Source organism: Hyperolius riggenbachi, chromosome 3 (assembly GCF_040937935.1).
Source record: "Hyperolius riggenbachi isolate aHypRig1 chromosome 3, aHypRig1.pri, whole genome shotgun sequence".
NCBI lineage: Eukaryota > Metazoa > Chordata > Amphibia > Anura > Hyperoliidae > Hyperolius > Hyperolius riggenbachi.
Window position 1 is genome coordinate 300361487 of NC_090648.1, and position 20566 is coordinate 300382052.

The 20566-nt window shown below is 45.1% G+C and overlaps 1 protein-coding gene across 1 annotated transcript in view; it reads right to left on the reverse strand.

Moving 5' to 3' along the window:
- SCAF11 (SR-related CTD associated factor 11) overlaps window positions 1-20566 on the reverse strand; it is a 135252-nt gene that overhangs the window by 100788 nt on the left and 13898 nt on the right. The window contains exon 2 of the mRNA XM_068276591.1: window positions 7157-7231. Within this exon, the coding sequence (XP_068132692.1) occupies window positions 7157-7217 (61 nt within the window). The 5' untranslated portion in view covers window positions 7218-7231. The remainder of the gene's footprint in view (window positions 1-7156; window positions 7232-20566) is intronic.

A 20566-nucleotide genomic window follows, 5' to 3' on the forward strand; every position in this document is an offset into this window, starting at 1 on the left:
ACTACCTCATAAAAGCTGAGCATGTTAGTGAAACAGGACCTGTCTTTAGTAAACCCATGTTGATGCTGAGAAATAAGATTATTTTCTACTATGAAGTCATGTATAGTATCTCTTAGTAACCCTTCAAATAGTTTGCATACAACTGATGTTAAGCTTACAGATCTATAATTTCCTGGATCTGATTTTTTTGCCCTTCTTAAATAATGGGAAAACGTGGGCTGTACGCCAATCCACTGGGACTCTGCCAGTTGAAAGAGAGTCACAAAAGATAAGATAAAGGGGTTTATCTATAACTGAACTTAATTCCCTTAGGACCCGAGGATGCATGCCATCCGGGCCAGGTGCCTTGTCTATTTTTAATTTATTTAGTCTTGCCTTCACTTCTTCCTGCGTTAAGTATTTAATATTACAGTTAGAAGATTGAGACTCTTCTGCCTCTTTTTTGGGTTAGATTTGATATCCCTAGCGATTTGATTTTTAGCTTCGATCTTTGCCAGCCTAATTTATTTTTTACAATTTTTATTGCACTCCTTATAATTGCTTAGTGCAGCCTCTGTTCCCTCCTGTTTTAGGACCTTATAGGCATTATTTTTCCTCTTCATTTTATCCCTAACCTTTCTATTCATCCATAGAGGCCTTTTTTTATTCCTAGACATTTTGTTTCCATATGAGATATACATACTACCATGTCGCCTGATGTATGGCCACCTTTAGTTCTAGAACCTGAACAAGCACTCAGGTCAGACATTTCTGACTGAAGTCTGACTGCTCTGCACCACCCGGCTAGTTTTGGTGAGTACTTGGCTGTCATCGGCTCACCTTCTCTGCCGTAAGCAGAGTTGTGCAGAGAAGCGCCGGCCCTGCATTCTCTCATCTCACCCGGCTACTTTTTAATGCCACTCGGCTAGAAAAAAAATCTGGGGAGAACACTGAACTGGATTAGCTGCATGCTGGTTTCAGGTATGTTATCTAGATACTACTGCAGCCTAAGAGATCTTCAAGACTGCCAGGCAACTTGTATGGTTTAAAACTAAAACATAGCCGCCTCCACATCCCTCTCAGTTCAGATGTTTTTTAAGAATGCCTAGTGCGTACTGCTACTCCAGTAACCCGGCTCTTGCCTCTACAAATCATTGGGAGTGTGGCAGTCAGACTTCTCTATCCTTCCCACTACACATCTGATAATCACACCACTGGCTTCCAACTCAGGTAAAATTCAAAGTATGTCTTGCTTTTATATGACCGAACAGCTCTTGTACAGTTTACATTTTAAAATGAATAGAAATCTACAATCGTAATGGAACTGCAAGTTCTACCTACTGCCTACTAACTTGGTCCTTGCCAATAGACTATACCATAAACTGCTGTAAGGTTTTTGTAGGGCTGCTTGACAATCTCCAGAACTTCTTCCTTGTCCTTTTAGACATGCATCTGCATTTAAAGGAAACCTAAATCATGCGGTGTGGCTGTTTTGTAGCCTTAGGCACAGGGAGCCTTGTTCGGGTGCATGACATCATGAAAAAAGAAACGTACTGTATATTCCTATGTATAAAACTACTTTTTAACCCTTGAAAATCTTCTGAAAAGTTGGGGGTCGCCTTATACTCCGGGTGATACGCCCTATCCTGTTACTGCCTCTCAGATCTCGCTGCTGAGGACTGTAGTGAGGCGCACATGTGCGAGATCTGAGAGGCAGAGAAGGAGGGAAATATAATACAAGGGCGGGGCAGACGGGTGAAAAAGGCGTGTTTTATGGGCACAACGCAATCTATTCTTCCATACCGCTCTGATAAACCGGTAGACAAGGAGAGCTGACCAGTCTACTTAAGGAGAGTTGACCAATGCAACAAATCAAATTTACTATGTACTGTTATATACTGGGTAACACAGTACAGCACCAGTATCTGTTCATACACAGCACCAGTACATGATTTTTTTATTTTTATTTTTATTTGGTGTGCGTTGGAAGAGGGGTAGTCTTATACGGCGAGTATATCCCAATAGCTATAGTTTAACTGGAAAAGTTGGGGGGGGGGGGGGTGTCGTCTTATACGTGCATGTTGACATTTTAAGGGAGAATATGCAGAAGTCTGCTCGCAGCCTAGGCTTAGGCCATCACTAGGTTTTTCAACAAGACAATGACCCAAAGCATACATCAAGATCACAGTTCCTCAAGGACACCAAAAACAAGATCCTAGAGTGGCCCACAGAGAGCCCAGACCTTAATCCTATTGAGAATCTGTGGCAGGTGCTCAAAGTGAATGTCCATTCTCGGAAACCATGCAATTTGAACCAGCTAGCATGGTTTGCAATGGAAGAATGGGACAAAATCCCTCAGGAGACCTCTGCCAAACTAGTAAAGAACTACTACAAGAGATTGTTGTAAGCTGTAGATCAGAAAGGGATATTGACTATTAATGGGCAGAGGGCTAATAATTTTGTATCTCTCATTTTTGCCCTTTGTTTCAACTCTGTATCAAAAGTAGAAATTGCTTTTTATAGTGTATTTATTTCCAAAATAAACACTTGTTGCTTATAGTCATTTTCATGGAGAAAACAAGAGTGTTATCCAATTTAAAAAAAAAAAAGGGGGGGGGGGAGGGAGGGGGGCAGGGGGGGACGACGAGGGAAGAGAGGTCGCTAATAATTTTGACCTCAACTGTAGACTGAATTACTGCAGTCCCTACAGGGCTACATGATGCATAGTTCTAATGACTAGGAAAGGGATGGGGAAAAAAAAAAAAAAAAAAACCTTGCAGCACTTTTTCTACTGGATAGGCAAAACCGTTTTATTTAAAAATATTACACATAGAGGACTATTAGCATTAAAGCCTTATTCATACGTGTGTTATATTGCGCAGTTACACAAAACCTTAACACACATGGATGCACTGCCCATATACCTCAGTGGACATGTTTACATCTCCTCGTTGCAAGACATTCTGTTATCCTAATGCACTGTTTACAGCACATTTCTGGATAATGTACGGAAAAATTAATGAGCCTTGTTGTAATTATTAGGGGTCTTCCAACTCGTAAATGACGGTATGAGGCCCAAGCCTGGTGTTTTAGAAATCCTAGGGTGTTAAAGTAATTCTCCACTCTAACATTGCTCTGTAAAGTTGTAGTTGCCAGAGAGCTTTCCCCTGGGATATTATACTGTCCTAAAGTACCATCTACACGATACGATTCTTTGTAAGATTCGATTACGATTATATGTATGATCCGATTAAGTCCGACATGTCCAATCGGGATTCGATTCAATTCGATTTGCCATTGCAAAACAATGGCAAATCGAATTGAATCAAATTGCATCCCGATTGGACATGTCGGATTTAATCGGATCGTAAATACAATTGTAATCGAATCGTACAAAGAATCGTATGGTGTAGATTGGGCTTTAGCTTCATACAAGAGACTCACAAATCTTCTTTGTAATCCAATTCAATTCAAGCGCCACTCCACTTTACATTAAATACTCCAAATTCTTTGACAGGAAAGCCTCCCCACATCCGATCAAATGCCACTCAACAGATGGTTGGACCACTAAGTCACACATTGGGGATATTCCCAGGTCACCCCCGACCTTCAACGATCAGTAAACTCCACTACAAAAAGCTTTTTGCATAAGATCAATTGCAGTATATGCACAGTATATTACCTCAAATAACTTGGAATGTTTAATATAAAGCGGAGTGGCGCTTGAACTGAATTGGCTTGCATGTGCGTAAGTCAAGAGTTGCACCCAACCTGTTAACAGGACTATAGTTTTAAAGAAAAGTGAAAATAGAACTTTTCAATCAATTACAGGGCTAATAAGATAGACAGACATTCTCATACAATCAGCAGCCAATGTAACAAATAATGTAACAATGGATCATTAAAGTGAACCTGAGGTGATTTCTAACAATGCTAACAGCACACAGAGGCTGGATCTGCTTATATTGCCCAGCCTCTGTTGCTATCCCAATCCCCCCTAAGTACCCCCTTCGCTCTCCTATGCCAATAAATCAGCCGAGCTGTCGACACAGAGTGTCTCAGCCCCGGCTGTTTACCTCTAAGTCTCGCTGCTCCCACGCCTCCTCCATAGCTCTGGTCCCTGACTGTGTCCCTTCCCTCCCTGCTGATTGGAGGGAAGGGACACAGGCAAGGACCAGAGCTATGGAGGAGGCGTGGGAGCAGCGAGACTGACAGAGGTAAACAGCCGGGGCGGCAACACTCCGTGTGTCGACAGCTCGGCTGATGATTTATGGGCATAGCAGAGCGAAGGGGGAACTTAGGGGGGATTGGGATAGCAACAGAGGCTGGGCAATATAAGCAGACCCAGCCTCTGTGTACTGTTAGCATTGTTAGAAATCACCTCGGGTTCACTTTAAAATAATCTAAAAACAAGGCATGGCCCTAAGAACCTCCTCACACAAAAAGAAATGAGATAGCTAAAGAGTATACACCACACCAACCCAGGAAAATATAAACTGTTCTGATTGGAGCAATGTCAGAAATATAGTAACCGTAGCTGGTTGATGTATGCAAGTATACTGTAAGTAAATTCACAAAATTAGCAGCATCACCTGACCAATATTCCTATTACATCAGTACAAATAGCAATATACATCCATCTATATATAGTCTTTGTATGATAGAGTAGTCATAGCTCACAATAAGGTGCTAAGTGCATAAATAAAACATTCAAAAGTGCATATAATTTGGTTATCACATATAAATGTATAGCCAGTTGTTGAAAAATAGATAGGAGGTCTAATCCAAAAGATAAAAATTCCTTAAACCAAGGAATAGAAAAAAAAAAAAAAAAAAAACACACACAAGATGTGTCAAACAAAATCAATATTTGAATCCAGAGAAAATGACCCAAATAATGCCGTGCATAGATGAATAAGAGAACTGGGACCAGAGATCCAAGAAGGAGGAGAAATATATAATGTTGATGCTCACCCAGAGAAATTAGTAGATAGAGGGGAGTGAGGTTCGTCAGGCCACGCTTCGCTCACCGCACTGCCCAACTAGTTTCAAGTGAATCTACGTCAGAAGCCCCTGGCATAGATTCACTCAAAACTAGTTAGGCGGTGCGGTGATGCAGGAACTAAGCCCAAAGAAGGCTCATTAGCCGAAAAGCTTACTTTTTATTTTTCTCTAAGTAAGTCAATAAATTGTATCATCCTGATTCAAAACCTCTTGCTTTTACTAATGGCTAACTCAGTACAACACTACTGCCTGTCAACTCAAATGTGTTCCTCTGAGTTCATTAAAGAGACACTGAAGTGAAAAAAAAATTATGATATAATGAATTGTTGGTGTAGTACAGTTAAGAAATAAAGTATTCGAAGCATAGACATAAGTCTAATATTTGTTTCCAGCCAGGGGCGTACCTAGAAAGCCCCGGACCTCCCTGCAAAAAAAATTCCGCCCCCCCCCTCCTCCAGGGCCCGCTCAGGGACTTTTTGGGGGCAGGAGGGGTCACAGCATAAGAGGAGAGCTGTGGCCGCAGATCGGTGGGGAGGGGGAAAATTCCCCCCCTCCCTCACCTCGGGCACTCCTCTCAGCGCTCCCCTCCTGCAAGCAATCATTGGTGGTGCTCGTGGCAGCCGCGGCGGCGACATGCAAGCTGAGCACATACCTCCTTCTGGCCGGAGGTCTCCGATCACTAAGTGCTTCATAGAACTTCCTGTTTACACAGGAAGTTCCATAAAGCACTTAGTGATCGGAGACCGGCCAGAAGGTGGTATGTGCTCAGCTTGCCTGCCGCCGCCGCCACGAGCACCACCAATGATTGCTTGCAGGAGGGGAGCGTTGAGAGGAGAGCCCGAGGTGGGGGGGGGGGGGAAATTTCCCCCCTCCCCACCGATCTGCGGCCACAGCTCTCCTCTTATGCTGCGACCCCTCCTGCCCCCAAAAAGTCCCTGAGCGGGCCCCCCCCCCCCCCGCAACGGCAGGGGTCGCATCCCCTATTGTTATGCCAGTGTTTCCAGTACAGGAAGAGTTAAGACACTCCAGTTATCTATGCAAATAGCCATTGAGCTCTAAGCAGAGAGCTCTGACTTCTGATGGTTTTTATCTTAACTGTATTTTTTCTTTTGCAGAGAACAGTTCAGGACAGGTCAAAAGTTCACTAGCCTGTTCTGTAAAAACATTTAAGGCAGCCATACACTGGTCGATGTGCCATCAGATCGACCAGCTGACAGATCCCTATCTGATCGAATCTGATCAGAGAGGGATCGTATGGCTGCCTTTCCTGCAAACAGATTGTGAATCGATTTCAGCCTGAAACCGATCACAATCTGTTGTGGTGGTGCTGCCGCCGCTCCCCCCGCCGGTATACATTACCTGAGGCTGGCTCCCGGGCGTGATGTCCCCGTCATGTGGCACCTCCGGCTCCGGCATCCGCATAGAACTTAAGCTATCACACCAGTGACAGCGGAAGTTCAAATAGAGCGCCCTCTAGTTGTACTTCCGCTGTCACTGGCATGACAGCGGAAGTTATACGAGGATGCCGGAGATGCCATGACGGGAGCAGTGACGGACAGAATGCCCGGGAGCCAGCCTCAGGTAATGTATACCTGATCGGATCGGCCGCCGCTAGCGACGCGCTCCCTACCCGCGGGCGATCGAGGGTAATTTCCCGCACGGCGCGATCGACGGACCGATCCGATTTCGGGAGGAAATCGGATCGGCGGGTGCGTGTTGCGCGAACGATTGGCAGCAGATTCGATCCCAGTGATCGAATCTGCTGTCGAAACTGCCGCAAATCGGGCCAGTGTATGGCCACCTTTAGAATGCTGAGTAGTGTGTAAATTGCAAGTATTAGAGAATGATGCAAAACAACAAAAACCCTGTAAAACTGAAAATAAAAATGAGCATTTTTTTTTTTTTGCTACCAATGTTCTAGTAATTATCCGTACTACATAACCAATTAATTATATCATTTTTTTTTTTTCGCTTCGGTGTCTCTTTAACCATCTTCCAGTAGGAGTCTTATTAAAACGAACTTTTAGATAAGGATACAAATGGCAATATCTGACTCAAAAGGCCCAACACTGTTCCATATCATCTAGAACTAAAACAGGTTTGCCTTAATTTGGGTTTAAATGACATCACTGTAACTCTGATTGTTTGTGAAAATGCAATTGTTGATTCTTACCATCTGTTTCTTCATGTTGCTGGTCTCTGGAACCAGACAAGCATAAACGTTTACTCTTCATCTTTTCCTTTATACCTGCAAGATAAACACACAAACTTTTTTTTTGTTTTAGGTTTTTTTTTTATAGTCTTCTAATATAAAAAAGCTTCTCAGTTTTTCTGTACTACATTATCACCCCCTTCACAAAATATCAAAAAAATGTTCTAAATAAAGAGAAAACACCATTTAGGGCATATATGTCAAACTCCAGCCCGTGGGCCAAATCTGGCCCTCAGAGCTATTAAATTTGGCCCTCAAGGGGTTTTCCCACTTTGCATTATGTTTGGCCCACTCTAGACCACCAGGGAAATTGTACTGGAGATGAAGCCCTAGATCACCAGGGAAGCCATATGGGGTAGGTAGGGGGGAAAGCACTAAACACTAGGGAACTATATAGGCCAGGGAGCTGTATAGGGGAAGAGGACCACTAGACACTAGGGAACTGTATAGGAGTTGGAAGGGAGGGGGCCTTAGAAAACTGGGACTTTATAAGGGAGGGATGTGGCCACTAGACATTGAGGTTGGCCCGCGACTAGGTCCCAGTGTACAATTTCGGCCCACATTGTATTTGAGTTTGACACCCCTGATTTAGGGCCTTGACACACCGGAGAGGGTATTGAGAGTAACACTTCCACTGACTTGCATTAAAATCACTGCAAAATTGGCGCATTCACGATTTTTATTTCAATTTAAAGATACTAATCACTTCAGTACCAGAACTTTCTGGCCCCTTAAGGACCAGAGACGGCTGGTAACATAAACTGGGTTTACCAATGTCTCACCGCAGGAAATGGCTGCCATCATCGCTCATCCGTCGCTAAAGCCCACTCGCTCTACCGTTGCTATGACAACAGAGCTCTGTGAGCCAGTCAGGAGGAGATTTAATTCGCTCCTGACCTCATGATCAATGTGAGCCAATGTTACAGTGACCATGAGGTCAGGAGTGAATGAAATCCACTTCTGACCAGCTCATGGAGCTTTGCTGTCATACCAACAAGCAGTGCAAGTAAGCTACAGCAGCAGGAGAGCAGAGCGATTGGAGGTAGCGTGCAGCAGGCTAATTGAAATCCAGGGCTATAAAGTCGGTACAAAGATCATCCGACTCCAACTCCTTAGTTTATGAAACTGTCGACTGACTCCAGGTACCCAAAATGGCTCCAACTCCTTAGTCGAATTCTTACCAGGGCTGTGGATTTAGTACAATAAAAAAAGTTTATGAAGCCCTGTTGAAATCAACACCCTGGCAGGGAGAATAGGTCCCAAACAGGGCGTAGATTTCAATAAGCATAGTCCGGAAGCCGTTAAACATGTTTTACTAGTTTTTTTTTTATTTTACAAACAAGGCAATACAAGTACAACACAATTCAGGCACTTAAAGGGATACTGTAGGGTGGGGGGGGGGGGTCGGGAGAAAATGAGCTGAACTTACCCAGGGCTTCTAATGGTCCCCCGCAGACATCCTGTGTTGGCGCAGCCACTCACCGATGCTCCGGCCCCGCCTCCAGTTCACTTCTGGAATTTCTGACTTTAAAGTCAGAAAACCACTGCGCCTGCACGCCCGTGTCCTCGCTCCCGCTGATGTCACCAGGAGTGTACTGCGCAGACACAGACCATACTGGGCCTGCGCTGTGCGCTCTTGATGACATCAGCGGGATCGAGGACACGGCAACGCAGGCGCAGTGGTTTTCAGACTTTAAAGTCTGAAATTCCAGAAGTGAACCGGAGGCGGGGCCGGAGCATCGGTGAGTGGCTGCGCCAACACAGGATGTCTGCGGGGGACCGTTAGAAGCCCCATGTAAGTTTAACTCATTTTCCCCTGACCCCCCTACAGTATCCCTTTAAAATTAACCATTTCAGCCTGTGGAGATTTGTTTACCTGATGGACAAAAGGAATTTTCACATTTCAGTGATCCTCACTTTCATTCCCCAATAACTTTATCACTACTTAGCACAAATGATCTATACCTTGCTTTTTCTGACACCAATTAGGCTTTTGTTTGGGTAGTACATTATGCTAAGAATTATTTTATTCTAAATGCATTATAATGGGAATAAGAAAAAAAGGAAAAAAGTTCTCAGTTTTCAGCCATTCTAGTTTTAAAATAATACAAGCTACCATAATTAAAATCCACAAATTTGGCCATTTGCCCAGTTTATTGCAATATTAAAATTATATCCCTGGGGGCGCATGCGCGTGCTGGGTAAGATGGTAGCTTCCTACTGAGCTCCGTGACAGCCTCCGAGAACTTTCTCTAACTAGATGAGCTATCGGTAGAGATATCCCCGGAAAGTGCTTGCAGAGACCTCCTGAACGCTGATGCCTCCTAAAGCGGGAAAAAAACCGGCGGAGACGCTGCATCGCCCGAGAACATGGATAAATATTTAACCACGCCGGCAAAACAAGATGGCGACAAGGCCGCAAAGACCAATGCGCGCGGGTCGCAGCAAGAAACCTCGCAGCCGGCGGTGACTTTACAGCAGATGGAGCTTTTATTAGAACGCAAAAAGCGGGAAGTGGTGGACAGCTTTCACAAACTGCTAGATTCAGCTACCAAGGAACTCAAAGCAGATATCGCCACTATTGGAGTGAGGACGGACGCCCTTGAGACTAAGGGCTGGTTCAGACGGACGTATGGAGGCGTCGCGGCGGCAATGCGTTCGGGCCTTCAGCAGCGTTCGCGTTGCGTTCGGATGCAGTCGCGTTTTTTCTTCCCCTAGGGGGACATTACCCGTAGCGGTTAACCGCCCCTGGAAGCTACATGTAGCTTCCAGGGGCTCCTTGAACGCAAGGGAAAATCGGGACCCGAACGCCGCGTTCGTGCAAACGCGCATGAAAGCTTGGTACAAACGCTCCCATTCACTTGAATGGGAGCGTTTAACGCCAAGCCCCGAACGCTGGCTGTAAACGCTCTGCAAGCGTCCGTCTGAACCAGCCCTAAGACGGACGACATCATACGCCGCCAGAACACTCTAAAAGACGACCAGTCACAAACACAATCTGATATCCGCTTCTTGAGACTTGCACAGGAAGATACAGAGAACCGAGATAGGAGGCAGAATGTGCGGATCAAAGGAATCCCCTCTTCGGTTCTACCAGATCAACTGCGTGAGTACTTAATGAGATTATTTCACTATCATATGCCGGACTGGGAGATAGCTCTTTGGCGGATGGACAGGGCACATCGAGCCTTAGGGACCCCCTTACGTAATTCACAAGCCCCAAGAGATGTTATTCTCAGTTTTCACTATTTTGAAACCAAAGAGGCACTTCTTAATGTTACACGCAATATGCAAAAAGTGGAATTTGAGGGAGAGACTGTCGTTATACAATGACTTGTCACCAGTCACACTGGAAAAGAGGAGACAACTTAAGCCAGTTACCCAAGCCTTGAGGGATGCGGGTTTACGGTATAAATGGGGGTTCCCCTTCAAATTAATCGTCACCAAGAACTCTCGGGTGTATATTCTACAAGACCCAGATGACTCAGGAGACTTTCTAAAGTGCCTAAATCTTAATCTTCCGAACTCTGGGCGTGCTTCCTCTGATAAATCTCCAGTGGCGGACAGAGACACAGAATCAAGAAGCCAGCAACGGTTAACGCCTGACTGGACAGTACAGAAACCACGCCGACGATGATCTAAAGATTCCTCTCCCCTCCTATCTCACCGGCTCTTGTGGCAGAAGATACGGAGAATGAGGATTAATTACTGATATATGTGAAAGGCCAGGGTAATGGAGGGAAACAGCCTCGCAAAATGGGGGGCAAACTTTCAGAAGATCAGAGACACAATTGTTATTAGTAAAGAGGGGAGGCCGCTGTTCCTGGTCCCCGCATGCTTCTTCCAACGCTGCCTGCTACCTCAATGTGCCCTGAGAGGGTGCAGGAGGAAGGAGAGGCAGAATCATGCCATGAAAATGGCAGGGTGATTTCACCTAGTGTTCTGTGTGTTGATTTTTTTTCTTTTTCTTGTTTGTTTTTTTCTGGTTTTTTTTCCAGTTTTCTTATAATTTGTTGAATCAGGTTTATTTTAGTGAATCTGGCTCCTCTCAAATGGTCAAGATCCTTCAAGGTGTTTGGTGTCTGCGATATAAGGTGGGCTTCTGTTTCTCCACCTCACTCCCCCCGTCCCTGATGCGAATACATAAGAGAAATTACTCCCACTAAATCATAATGGTAAAAATCTTGTCGTTAAATGTTAAAGGCCTAAATTCTCCCTTAAAGCGCCAACTTTTAGCCAAAGAGGTGGAGAGGCAGAGACCCGATATTTTGCTGGTACAGGAGACCCATTTTAAAGGGCACTCAGCATCCCAAGCTAATGCTGAAAAACTTCCCAATAGTATATTATGCATGCGAACAGGCAAAAAGGGGAGGAGTAGCAGTTTAATTGAGGCAAGACGTCCCCTTTAAAATTCAAAGCTCACATGTTGATCCCCAAGGTCATTATGTTTTATTGCAGGGACTACTGGGTCAGGTTGACATGGTATTAGGTAATGTGTATGTTCCTCACACTGGCCAAATTCATTTCTTGAACAGATTACAAAAACGGTTATTGTCCATCTCATCGGATTGTTGGTTCATAGGCGGAGATTTTAATATGACCTTCTCTTCAACAATGGATAGATCGTCCCCTGTGCCGAAAACATCTAAGAGCAGAGTAGACTCACTATACAAAGCATTTAGAAAATGGGTAAGGGAACACCATCTAGTGGATCTCTGGAGATTGACTTATCCTACCTCTAAACAATTTACATTTTATTCAAATCCGCATGACAGATTTAGTAGAATTGATTACTATTTTGCATCCAAACTTCTAATCAATAAGATTAATCGCCAAGAGATCCACGACATCACGTGGTCAGATCACGCCCCAATTCAATCGAAATAGTATGTAACACTAAGTTGAGAGGACCATATCATTGGAGATTAAATGAATAACTACTCAAAGAGGAGGTCACATATAATGTTATCAAAAGAGAAATTGAGGATTACTTCACACTGAACTTGGGCTCTGTCACTGACCCAGCCGTCCTGTGGGAAGCACACAAAACTGTCATCAGGGGGGCCTTAGAGAGGCAGTACAAAAGAAAAGAAACGATGCTGCCCTTCTGCAATGGAGGCTGACAGCTCTGAGAGAAACTGAATCCAAATACAAGCTATTTCCTTCTAAGAGTAACTATCGCCTGTGGCAGGAAGCTAAATCTAGAGTATATGAGCTACAAGTTCGTAGAGCAGAAAGAGCTATTGCATGGACCAAACAGCTATACTATGATCGAGGGAATAAGCCTCATACTTTATTAGCAAGAAAACTAAGAGAATTTAAGAGGAAAAGGGAGATTTATGCGATCACTAATAAAAAAGGAAACACATCAGCAGATCCTAACCATATAGCCCAGGCTTTTGAAAATTATTATACAGATCTATATAACTTGCAGCCCTCTGACACATTGGAATCAATTAATCATAAGATGAAGAATTTTCTAGATGACTTAGCAATTCCGAGGTTAACAGAGGAGCAGCTGGAAGATTCAAATGCCCCGATTCAGGAGGGTGAGATCCGAGAGGTGATCAAGGTTTTACCTTCAAGGAAGGCGCCTGGGCCCGACGAGTTTTCATAAACCGTATTTGTCGCCGTATAAGACGCACTTTTTCTCCCCCAAAAATGGGGAGAAAAAGTCCCTGCGTCTTATACGGCAAAGGCAGGGAATCCCCAACTTAACGCTCGCCGTTCCGAACCGCCGACCCGCCGCCATGTTGGGGATTCCCTGCCTGCCTTCCCCATGCCTGCCCGAGTCTCCCATGCCTGCACGAGTCTGGCCCCCTCCCGGATGGAAGTGTCAATAGCGACGGCAACTTACCTTTGGCAGGCTCCTGCGCCGATCCTAGATGATTGCGCTGCCCCCCGCTAGCCTCCTCTGCCTCCCCCCTCTGTATCTGGCCCCCCCGGGTGAAGGTATAAGTAGCGGTAGCTTACCTCCGCAGTGCGCCCGCGATGACTGCAGACGTCAGTCTTCCAGGCACTTCTCGCTCTAGTGGCCGGCTTTGAACTGCGCGTCATCAGTTCAAGCCGGCCACTAGAGCGAGAAGTGCCTGGAAGACGGACGCCTGCAGTCATCGCGGGCGCACTGCGGAGGTAAGCTACCGCTACTTATTCCTTCACCCGGGGGGGGGGGGGGGGGGGCAGATAGAGGAGGCTAGCGGGGGGCAGCGCAATCATCTAGGATCAGCGCAGGAGCCTGCCAAAGGTAAGTTGCCGCCGCTATTGACACTTCCATCCGGGAGGGGGCCAGGAGACGCAGGCAGGTGGGAGGGGGAAAGGCTGTGGGGGGGGGGGGGGGGGGGGGGGAAGAGGACATATGGGGGGCACTGGAGGACATATGGGGAACACAGGAGGACACATATGGGGGCACAGGAGGACATATAGGGGCACAGGAGGACATATAGGGGCACAGGAGGACATATAGGGGCACAGGAGGACATATAGGGGCACAGGAGGACATATAGGGGCACAGGAGGACATATAGGGGCACAGGAGGACACATGGGGGGCACAGGAGGACACATGGGGGGCACATGAGGACACATGGGGGGCACATGAGGACACATGGGGGGCACATGAGGACACGGGGGGCACATGAGAACACACAGGAGGACACATGGGGGGCACAGAAGGACACATGGGGGGCTTATTAGGACACACAGGAGGACACATGGGAGGCACAGGAGGACACACAGAAGGACACATGAGGATATGGGGGGCACAGGAACACACGAGGACACACAGAAGTTCATGTACAAGACGCTCCTGGAATATGGACGCACCAGGTTTAGTATTTTTTTTTTCCCTGGTTTTTGCCCTCTAAACCTGGGTGCGTCTTATATTCCGGAGCGTCTTATACGGCGCGAAATACGGTATATATTATAAGAAATATAGATATTTATTGGCCCCACACATGGAAAAGATATATAATGCTTTCTTTGAGGGAGGAAGGATCCCAAATGCCATGAAAATATCTAACAATGTTATGATACATAAGGAGGGTAAGGACCCACAGGATTTTCGTATTTACCGACTAATCTCTCTGATAGATTCAGATCTTAAAATTTATACCAAATTATTGGCGAATAGATTGACCCCTTTATTACCTACAATCATTGATGGAGACCAGGTAGGGTTCATAACAAAAAGACAAGCAGGTGACAATACACGCCGTGCTATTGATATAGTAGATTGGGTAGAGAGAACGCAAAGGCCTTCCCTGCTTCTGAGTTTGGACGCAGAGAAGGCCTTTGATAGGGTGGCCTGTTTGAGGTACTCAACGATTTGGTTTCTCGGATCTCATCCTCAAGGCTATCCAGGGGTTGTACTGTAATTTACAGGCTAAAGTTTGTGTCCCACTGGCTAATTCTTCCCTGTTTCGAGTATAAACTAACTATTTGCTGACGATGTGCTTCTATCGTTGTCTTCTCCTCTTATCTCTCTCCCAAATGTTCTTAAATTAAAAGGGGGAATTTGAAGGATTTTCAGGATTTAAGATTAATCCGGACAAGACGGAGGCTCTCCCTCTTGGTTTACCACACAGAACTTGTATACTACATTGAGAGATGGGTTTCCCTTCAGGTGGAAGACAGATAGCATAAAATACTTGGGGGTCCAGATAGCAAGCTCGCATAGGAAGCTTTATGATCTTAATTTTGTACCCTTTTTTGAGCAAGCATATAGAGATCTTGATAAATGGAACCAATATCAAATATCGTGGATTGGCAGAATTTATTCTGTTAAGATGAACTTGCTCCCTAGATTTTTATATTTGTGTGAAACGCTCCCAATAACCGTCCCAAGCAAGGTTTTTCATAAACTCCAGAAAGCGGTACTTCGTTTTATTTGGGCTAAAGGGAGACCCAGAGTTTCAAGCAAGATCTTAGAATCAGATAGATCTAGAGGGGAACTATCGGTTCCACAGTTTAAATTGTACTACCTAGCTTCCCATCTACGCCAGATTGTGGAATGGCTGGCGCTTCCTCTAAGAACTAAGTGGGCAGAACTAGAAGAGGCCTCGATCTCACCATATGCTATAGGCGCCCTGCCAGGGATACTAACAAAATTACCAGCTCAGATGGCATCGGCTCTCAGCACAATCACTTTTACCTGGCAAATATGGCAGAGAGCATGCAAGAAATACTGTTTGTCGCAATTTCCATCTCAACTGACATATCTGAGGGAAAACCCATCTCTACCCCAAAATTCGCTGACCAAGTTTAGAATGTGGTCCACGGAAATAGCACCACTTAGGATCAGAGATCTATATGATAACTCATGCTCATGGCTGCTATCATTCTCCCAGATCCAGGAAAAATTTAGGATACCTCATACTAAATTCTATGAATTTTTACAAATAAAGTCATATGCTAATAGGGAATGGGGATCTAGAAGACTGTCTCCTCTCACACTATGTGAAAGAACATTAATGGAGACAGATCGGGAACCCGGTCTTACCGTATTTTTCGGACCATAAGACGCACTTTTTCTTCCCCAAACATAGGGGGAAAAAGTGCCTGCGTCTTATGGTCCAAATGCTAGCCGGCACCAGGTGTCAATCCACTGGGAATCCCCGTGGTAATGCGTCCCAGGCATCCCGCCTCCCTTGTCCTTCTCCCATTTTGCTTTTCCATCCCTCTGTCCTCTATCTTGTCCCCCGTGTCCCCGCAGCTCATCCCCCTCTGACTCTGCTGTGCAATGGGCTTACCGCTACAGGCTACAGATGATCAGCGGTAAGCCTCCGGAAAAAGCCACGGCGGAAGTCCGTGAAGATGTTGAAATTTCCATCCCCTTCCATTCCCATCACTCGTGCTGGCAGTCCAAGTTAGTGGCTTACCGCTGCAGGCTACAGATGAACAGCGGTACGCCTTCGGGGGGAAAAGCCGCGTGGGTGTCCGTGCACGCTGCCTAGTGTTTATCTAGCGCCACTTCCGCCTTGGTGATGTAAGCGGAAGTGACGGTAGATAAACATTAGGCAGCGTGCACGGACACCCACGCGGCTTTTCCCCCGAAGGCTTACCGCTGTTCATCTGTAGCCTGCAGCCGTAAGCCACCAACTTGGACTGCCAGAACGAGTGAAGGGGATGGAAATGTCAACATCTGCACGGACTCCCCCGCAGCATTTTCCCGGAGGCTTACCGCTGATCATCTGTAGCCTGTAGCGGTAAGCCCATTGCACAGCAGAGTCAGAGGGGGATGGGCTGCGGGGACACGGGGGACAAGATAGAGGAGGACAGAGGGATAGAACAGCAGCAGGACACGGGACAAGATAGAGGAGGACAGGGGGAAACAGGCATATAATAGAGGATAGAGGGACGACACAGTAACAGGACACAGGAGGACAAGATAGAGGAGGAATGAGGGAAGGGACAAGAGAGATGAGGACAAAAATGGGCACGGAATAGAGGGACAGCAGCAGGACACAGGGGGCAAGATAGGACAGGGGAACAGGACAGCTGAAGAACACGGGGACATGATACAGGAGGACAGGGACACAGGGAGACAAACTAGAACACAAGGGACACAGAGGATGACACAAGGGTGACACTAAAGATACAAAGGGGGCACAAGGACACAAAAGGTACGAGGAGGACATAATAATTGGGGAGGGGAGAAGGTCCACAAGATGCCCCTGTACCATGGATGCACCATGTTTAGTATTTTTTTTTTCCCTGTTTTTTGTTCTCTAAATATAGGTGCGTCTTATGGTCCGGAGCGTCTTATGGTCCGAAAAATACGGTATTTCAAAACTGTATTCCATCTTATCTATACCAGATGTAACTGCTTTCACTAAGCATAATTATGTTATTTTGGGAATCTAAATTGGGTACGTCTCAAGATTTATATGTTTGGGAAGACATTTGGATGAATGCACGTAAAACATCAATCTGCACTCAAACAAAGGAAAATATTTACAAAATAATGTTTCAGTGGTACTTGACCCCTGATCGTCTGAGCAGAATATATCCTAGCACCTCTAACCTATGCTGGAGACGATGTGAAATGGTGGGGACCATTGATCATATATTCTGGTTTTGCCCGATGGTGCAGAGTTTTTGGAAAACAGTTCAATCATTGGTGTACAAAGTCATAAGAAAGAATATACCACTAGACCTCTGGTACTATTTGATAGGGAAACCTTACCCAGGCTTGAAGTCTCATACACAACGTATGCTTAACCATATCCTTACGGCAACCCAAATGACTATTGCAGCTTTTTGGAAAAGGAATGTATGCCCTAGAATTGAAGATGTGGTAAATAAAATCAGTTGGGTGAGATCGATGGAGCATTTAACATCCTTGGTGCATGAGACAGAAGAACAATTTAGGAAGGTATGGGATTATTGGGATATAAATTATTTGGGAGAGGAGAGGGCTATGATTTAATATGAGGCTGAGCTAGTAAAATTATGGGAGGAGAAGGAGGCGATGGTTTTATTGTCATATTGTATAGGTTGCAATTATCGTTATTGACACCTTGATAGATAAGATATCAAAATATTCAGGTTTTCTTGCCATAAGAGAGGAATGTTATATTAAGGAGAGAATCAGATCCATTTATATAGGCACGATGTTTTGTTTTACATTATGGGGGAAAAAAATACATAGACCGTTATGTCAGTTACTGTTGATTTTATTGTGTTTCTCTATAGAGCAAGTTTGTCTAGGTGTTTAATGGAAACAACCTTAACATTGTTTGTACTTTTCTCTTTCGGATAATAAAAGTGTTATAAAAAAAAAATTATATCCCTAGTATAATGTGTAGTGACAATATTTTATTTGGAAATAAAGTGCATTTAATAATATGCCCTCTTGACATATTAAAAAAAAAATGTATTCCCTACAGTCAGTAGGTGTAATTTTAGTATTTGGCCACAAGATATCCCCGCTGAGTACTTCCTATTTGAGTACAATAAGTACGCACTAGGAAGCAATGTGCTGCTACAAAGTAACTAGGGAAGTGACGCAGGCATCAATGGATGCCTGCGATCACGGTGGCCAGAGGGGAGATGAATGAATGGGAACTTTGTACATGTACGGATTGACTCAGTGTAGCCAATTCCCCCTGGTGCCGGCAACCTCGAGATTGCGGGCATCTGCCCGCACAGCCCCCAAAACCGCAGGGACGTGAGACCCTCCAACTCTTGTAGCTCTGACACAGAGCTTTAAATGGCTGGCTATGACTTTGATATAGGAATTCAACCTTTGACCAGTGTTTGAATCCCAGCTCAAGAAGTATGTAAAACAATAAGGCATGTTTGGGCAAGGCTCCCTAATTATCCTGGTCGCTAAGTGGCTGCGTGGCTAAGTGGCTGCAGCCCTGAAGCGATTTTTAGTCCACCTGGAGAAAAGTGCAATATAAATTTTATGCGTCTTCTTATTTACTTGGTCCTCATTATTTAAAAAAAAAAAAAATCAAGGATTATTTACAAAAACAACCTAGTTGTATATTTAATATACTGTACAAGAACCACATTAAAAATGTTACCTGAATCACGTGTCATGGGGGTCAACTCACTAACAGTGCAGTGTGTGTTGCATAATCAGCGGCAATCCCGAGTTCAATGGGTAACATGCGTTACACTAGAGAGGGCCCGTTTCCACTATCGCGAATCCGCATGCCTTGCCCGCATGCAGGTTCGCACAGCCAATACAAGTGAATGGGACCGTTTCCACTTGTCAGTTTTGCTGTGCGTTTTTCTGTGCAGGATTTTTCTGCACGGCAAAGCCCTCAGAATTCGCTTGCGTGTGGAATGCAGGCGAATCGCACGCAATGTATTTAATAGGGAAATTGCATGCGTTTTCCCCATGCAGTTTTTTTTGCCCGCGAATTCGCATAGGTACCCATGTTAATTCACACAGACAGTGACATGGTTAAAATCGCATTACCCTAACCTATGCGAATTCGCATGCGAAATCGCGTCAAAAAACGCATGCGGAATCGCACCCGCATGCGATTTCGTGGCGATTCCGCAACGCTATAGTGGAAACGGGCCCAGAGGTGTAAGTACCAGTACAATTGACAGGACACCACACAGCAGTTTTACAACAGAAAGTAAATCAACCCATGGATGAGATAATAATGAATACCTATCCTACTTTGAGCTTGCCTGTACTCAAGTTTTAAATTTTTCTGTATTCAAAGAGACAGCAGTGCTATCTTTATGAAAATGAAGTAGTCGAAAAGCAAGTCAAATGCAAAGCGGTTTTAGGTGTAACATTTGATTTGTTATTTTAGAATGACTTGACAGACACTGCCCACAATTAATAATGGCTGCTGCGATAAAAAAAAAAAAAAAAAAGCAGCACATCTGTAATATGTAGCAAACTACACAATATGTGCACGGCCAATGTGCCCGGATCGCTCCCACGCTGCCATCCTTCGCTGCCTGCAGCTCCGGGTACCGGGTCCTGTTAGTTGTCAGTCGCGCCCAGTCTGCGCAAGAGGAAGTGCGCTTTCTACGTATCTCTCCAGCGGAAGACTGGCCGCGACTGACAAAACTAATGGGACCCATCAACGGAGCTGCAGACTGCGGAGGATGGCGGCGTGGGGCAGGAGGAAGCCCCAGGTACAGTGGCTTGCAAAAGTATTTGGCCCCCTTGAAGTTTTCCACTTTGTCACATTACTGCCACAAACATGAATCAATTTTATTAGAATTCCACATGAAAGACCAAAACAAAGTGGTGTACACGTGAGAAGTGGAACGAAAATCATAAAGGATTCCAAACATTTTTTTAAAAACAAAACTGCAAAGTGGGGTGTGCGTAATTATTCAGCCCCGAGTCAATACTTTGTAGAACCACCTTTTGTTGCAATTACAGTTTCCAGTCTTTTAGGATATGTCTCTACCAGCTTTGCACATCTAGAGACTGAAATCCTTGCCCATTCTTTGCAAAACAGCTCCAGCTCAGTCAGATTAGATGGACAGCGTTTGTGAACAGCAGTTTTCAGATCTTGCCACAGATTCTCAATTGGATTTAGAGCTGAACTTTGACTGGGCCATTCTAACACATGGATATGTTTTGTTTTAAACCATTCCATTGTTGCCCTGGCTTTATGTTTAGGGTCGTTGTCCTGCTGGAAGGTGAACCTCCGCACCAGTCTCAAGTCTTTTGCGGACTCCAAGAGGTTTTCTTCCAAGATTGCCCTGTATTTGGGTCCATCCATCTTCCCATAAACTCTGACCAGCTTCCTTGTCCCTGCTGAAGAGAAGCACCCCCCGAGCATGATGCTGCCACCACCATATTAGACAGTGGGGATGGTGTGTTCAGAGTGATGTGCCGTGTTTTCCGCCACACACAGTGTTTTGCATTTTGACCAAAAAGTTCCATT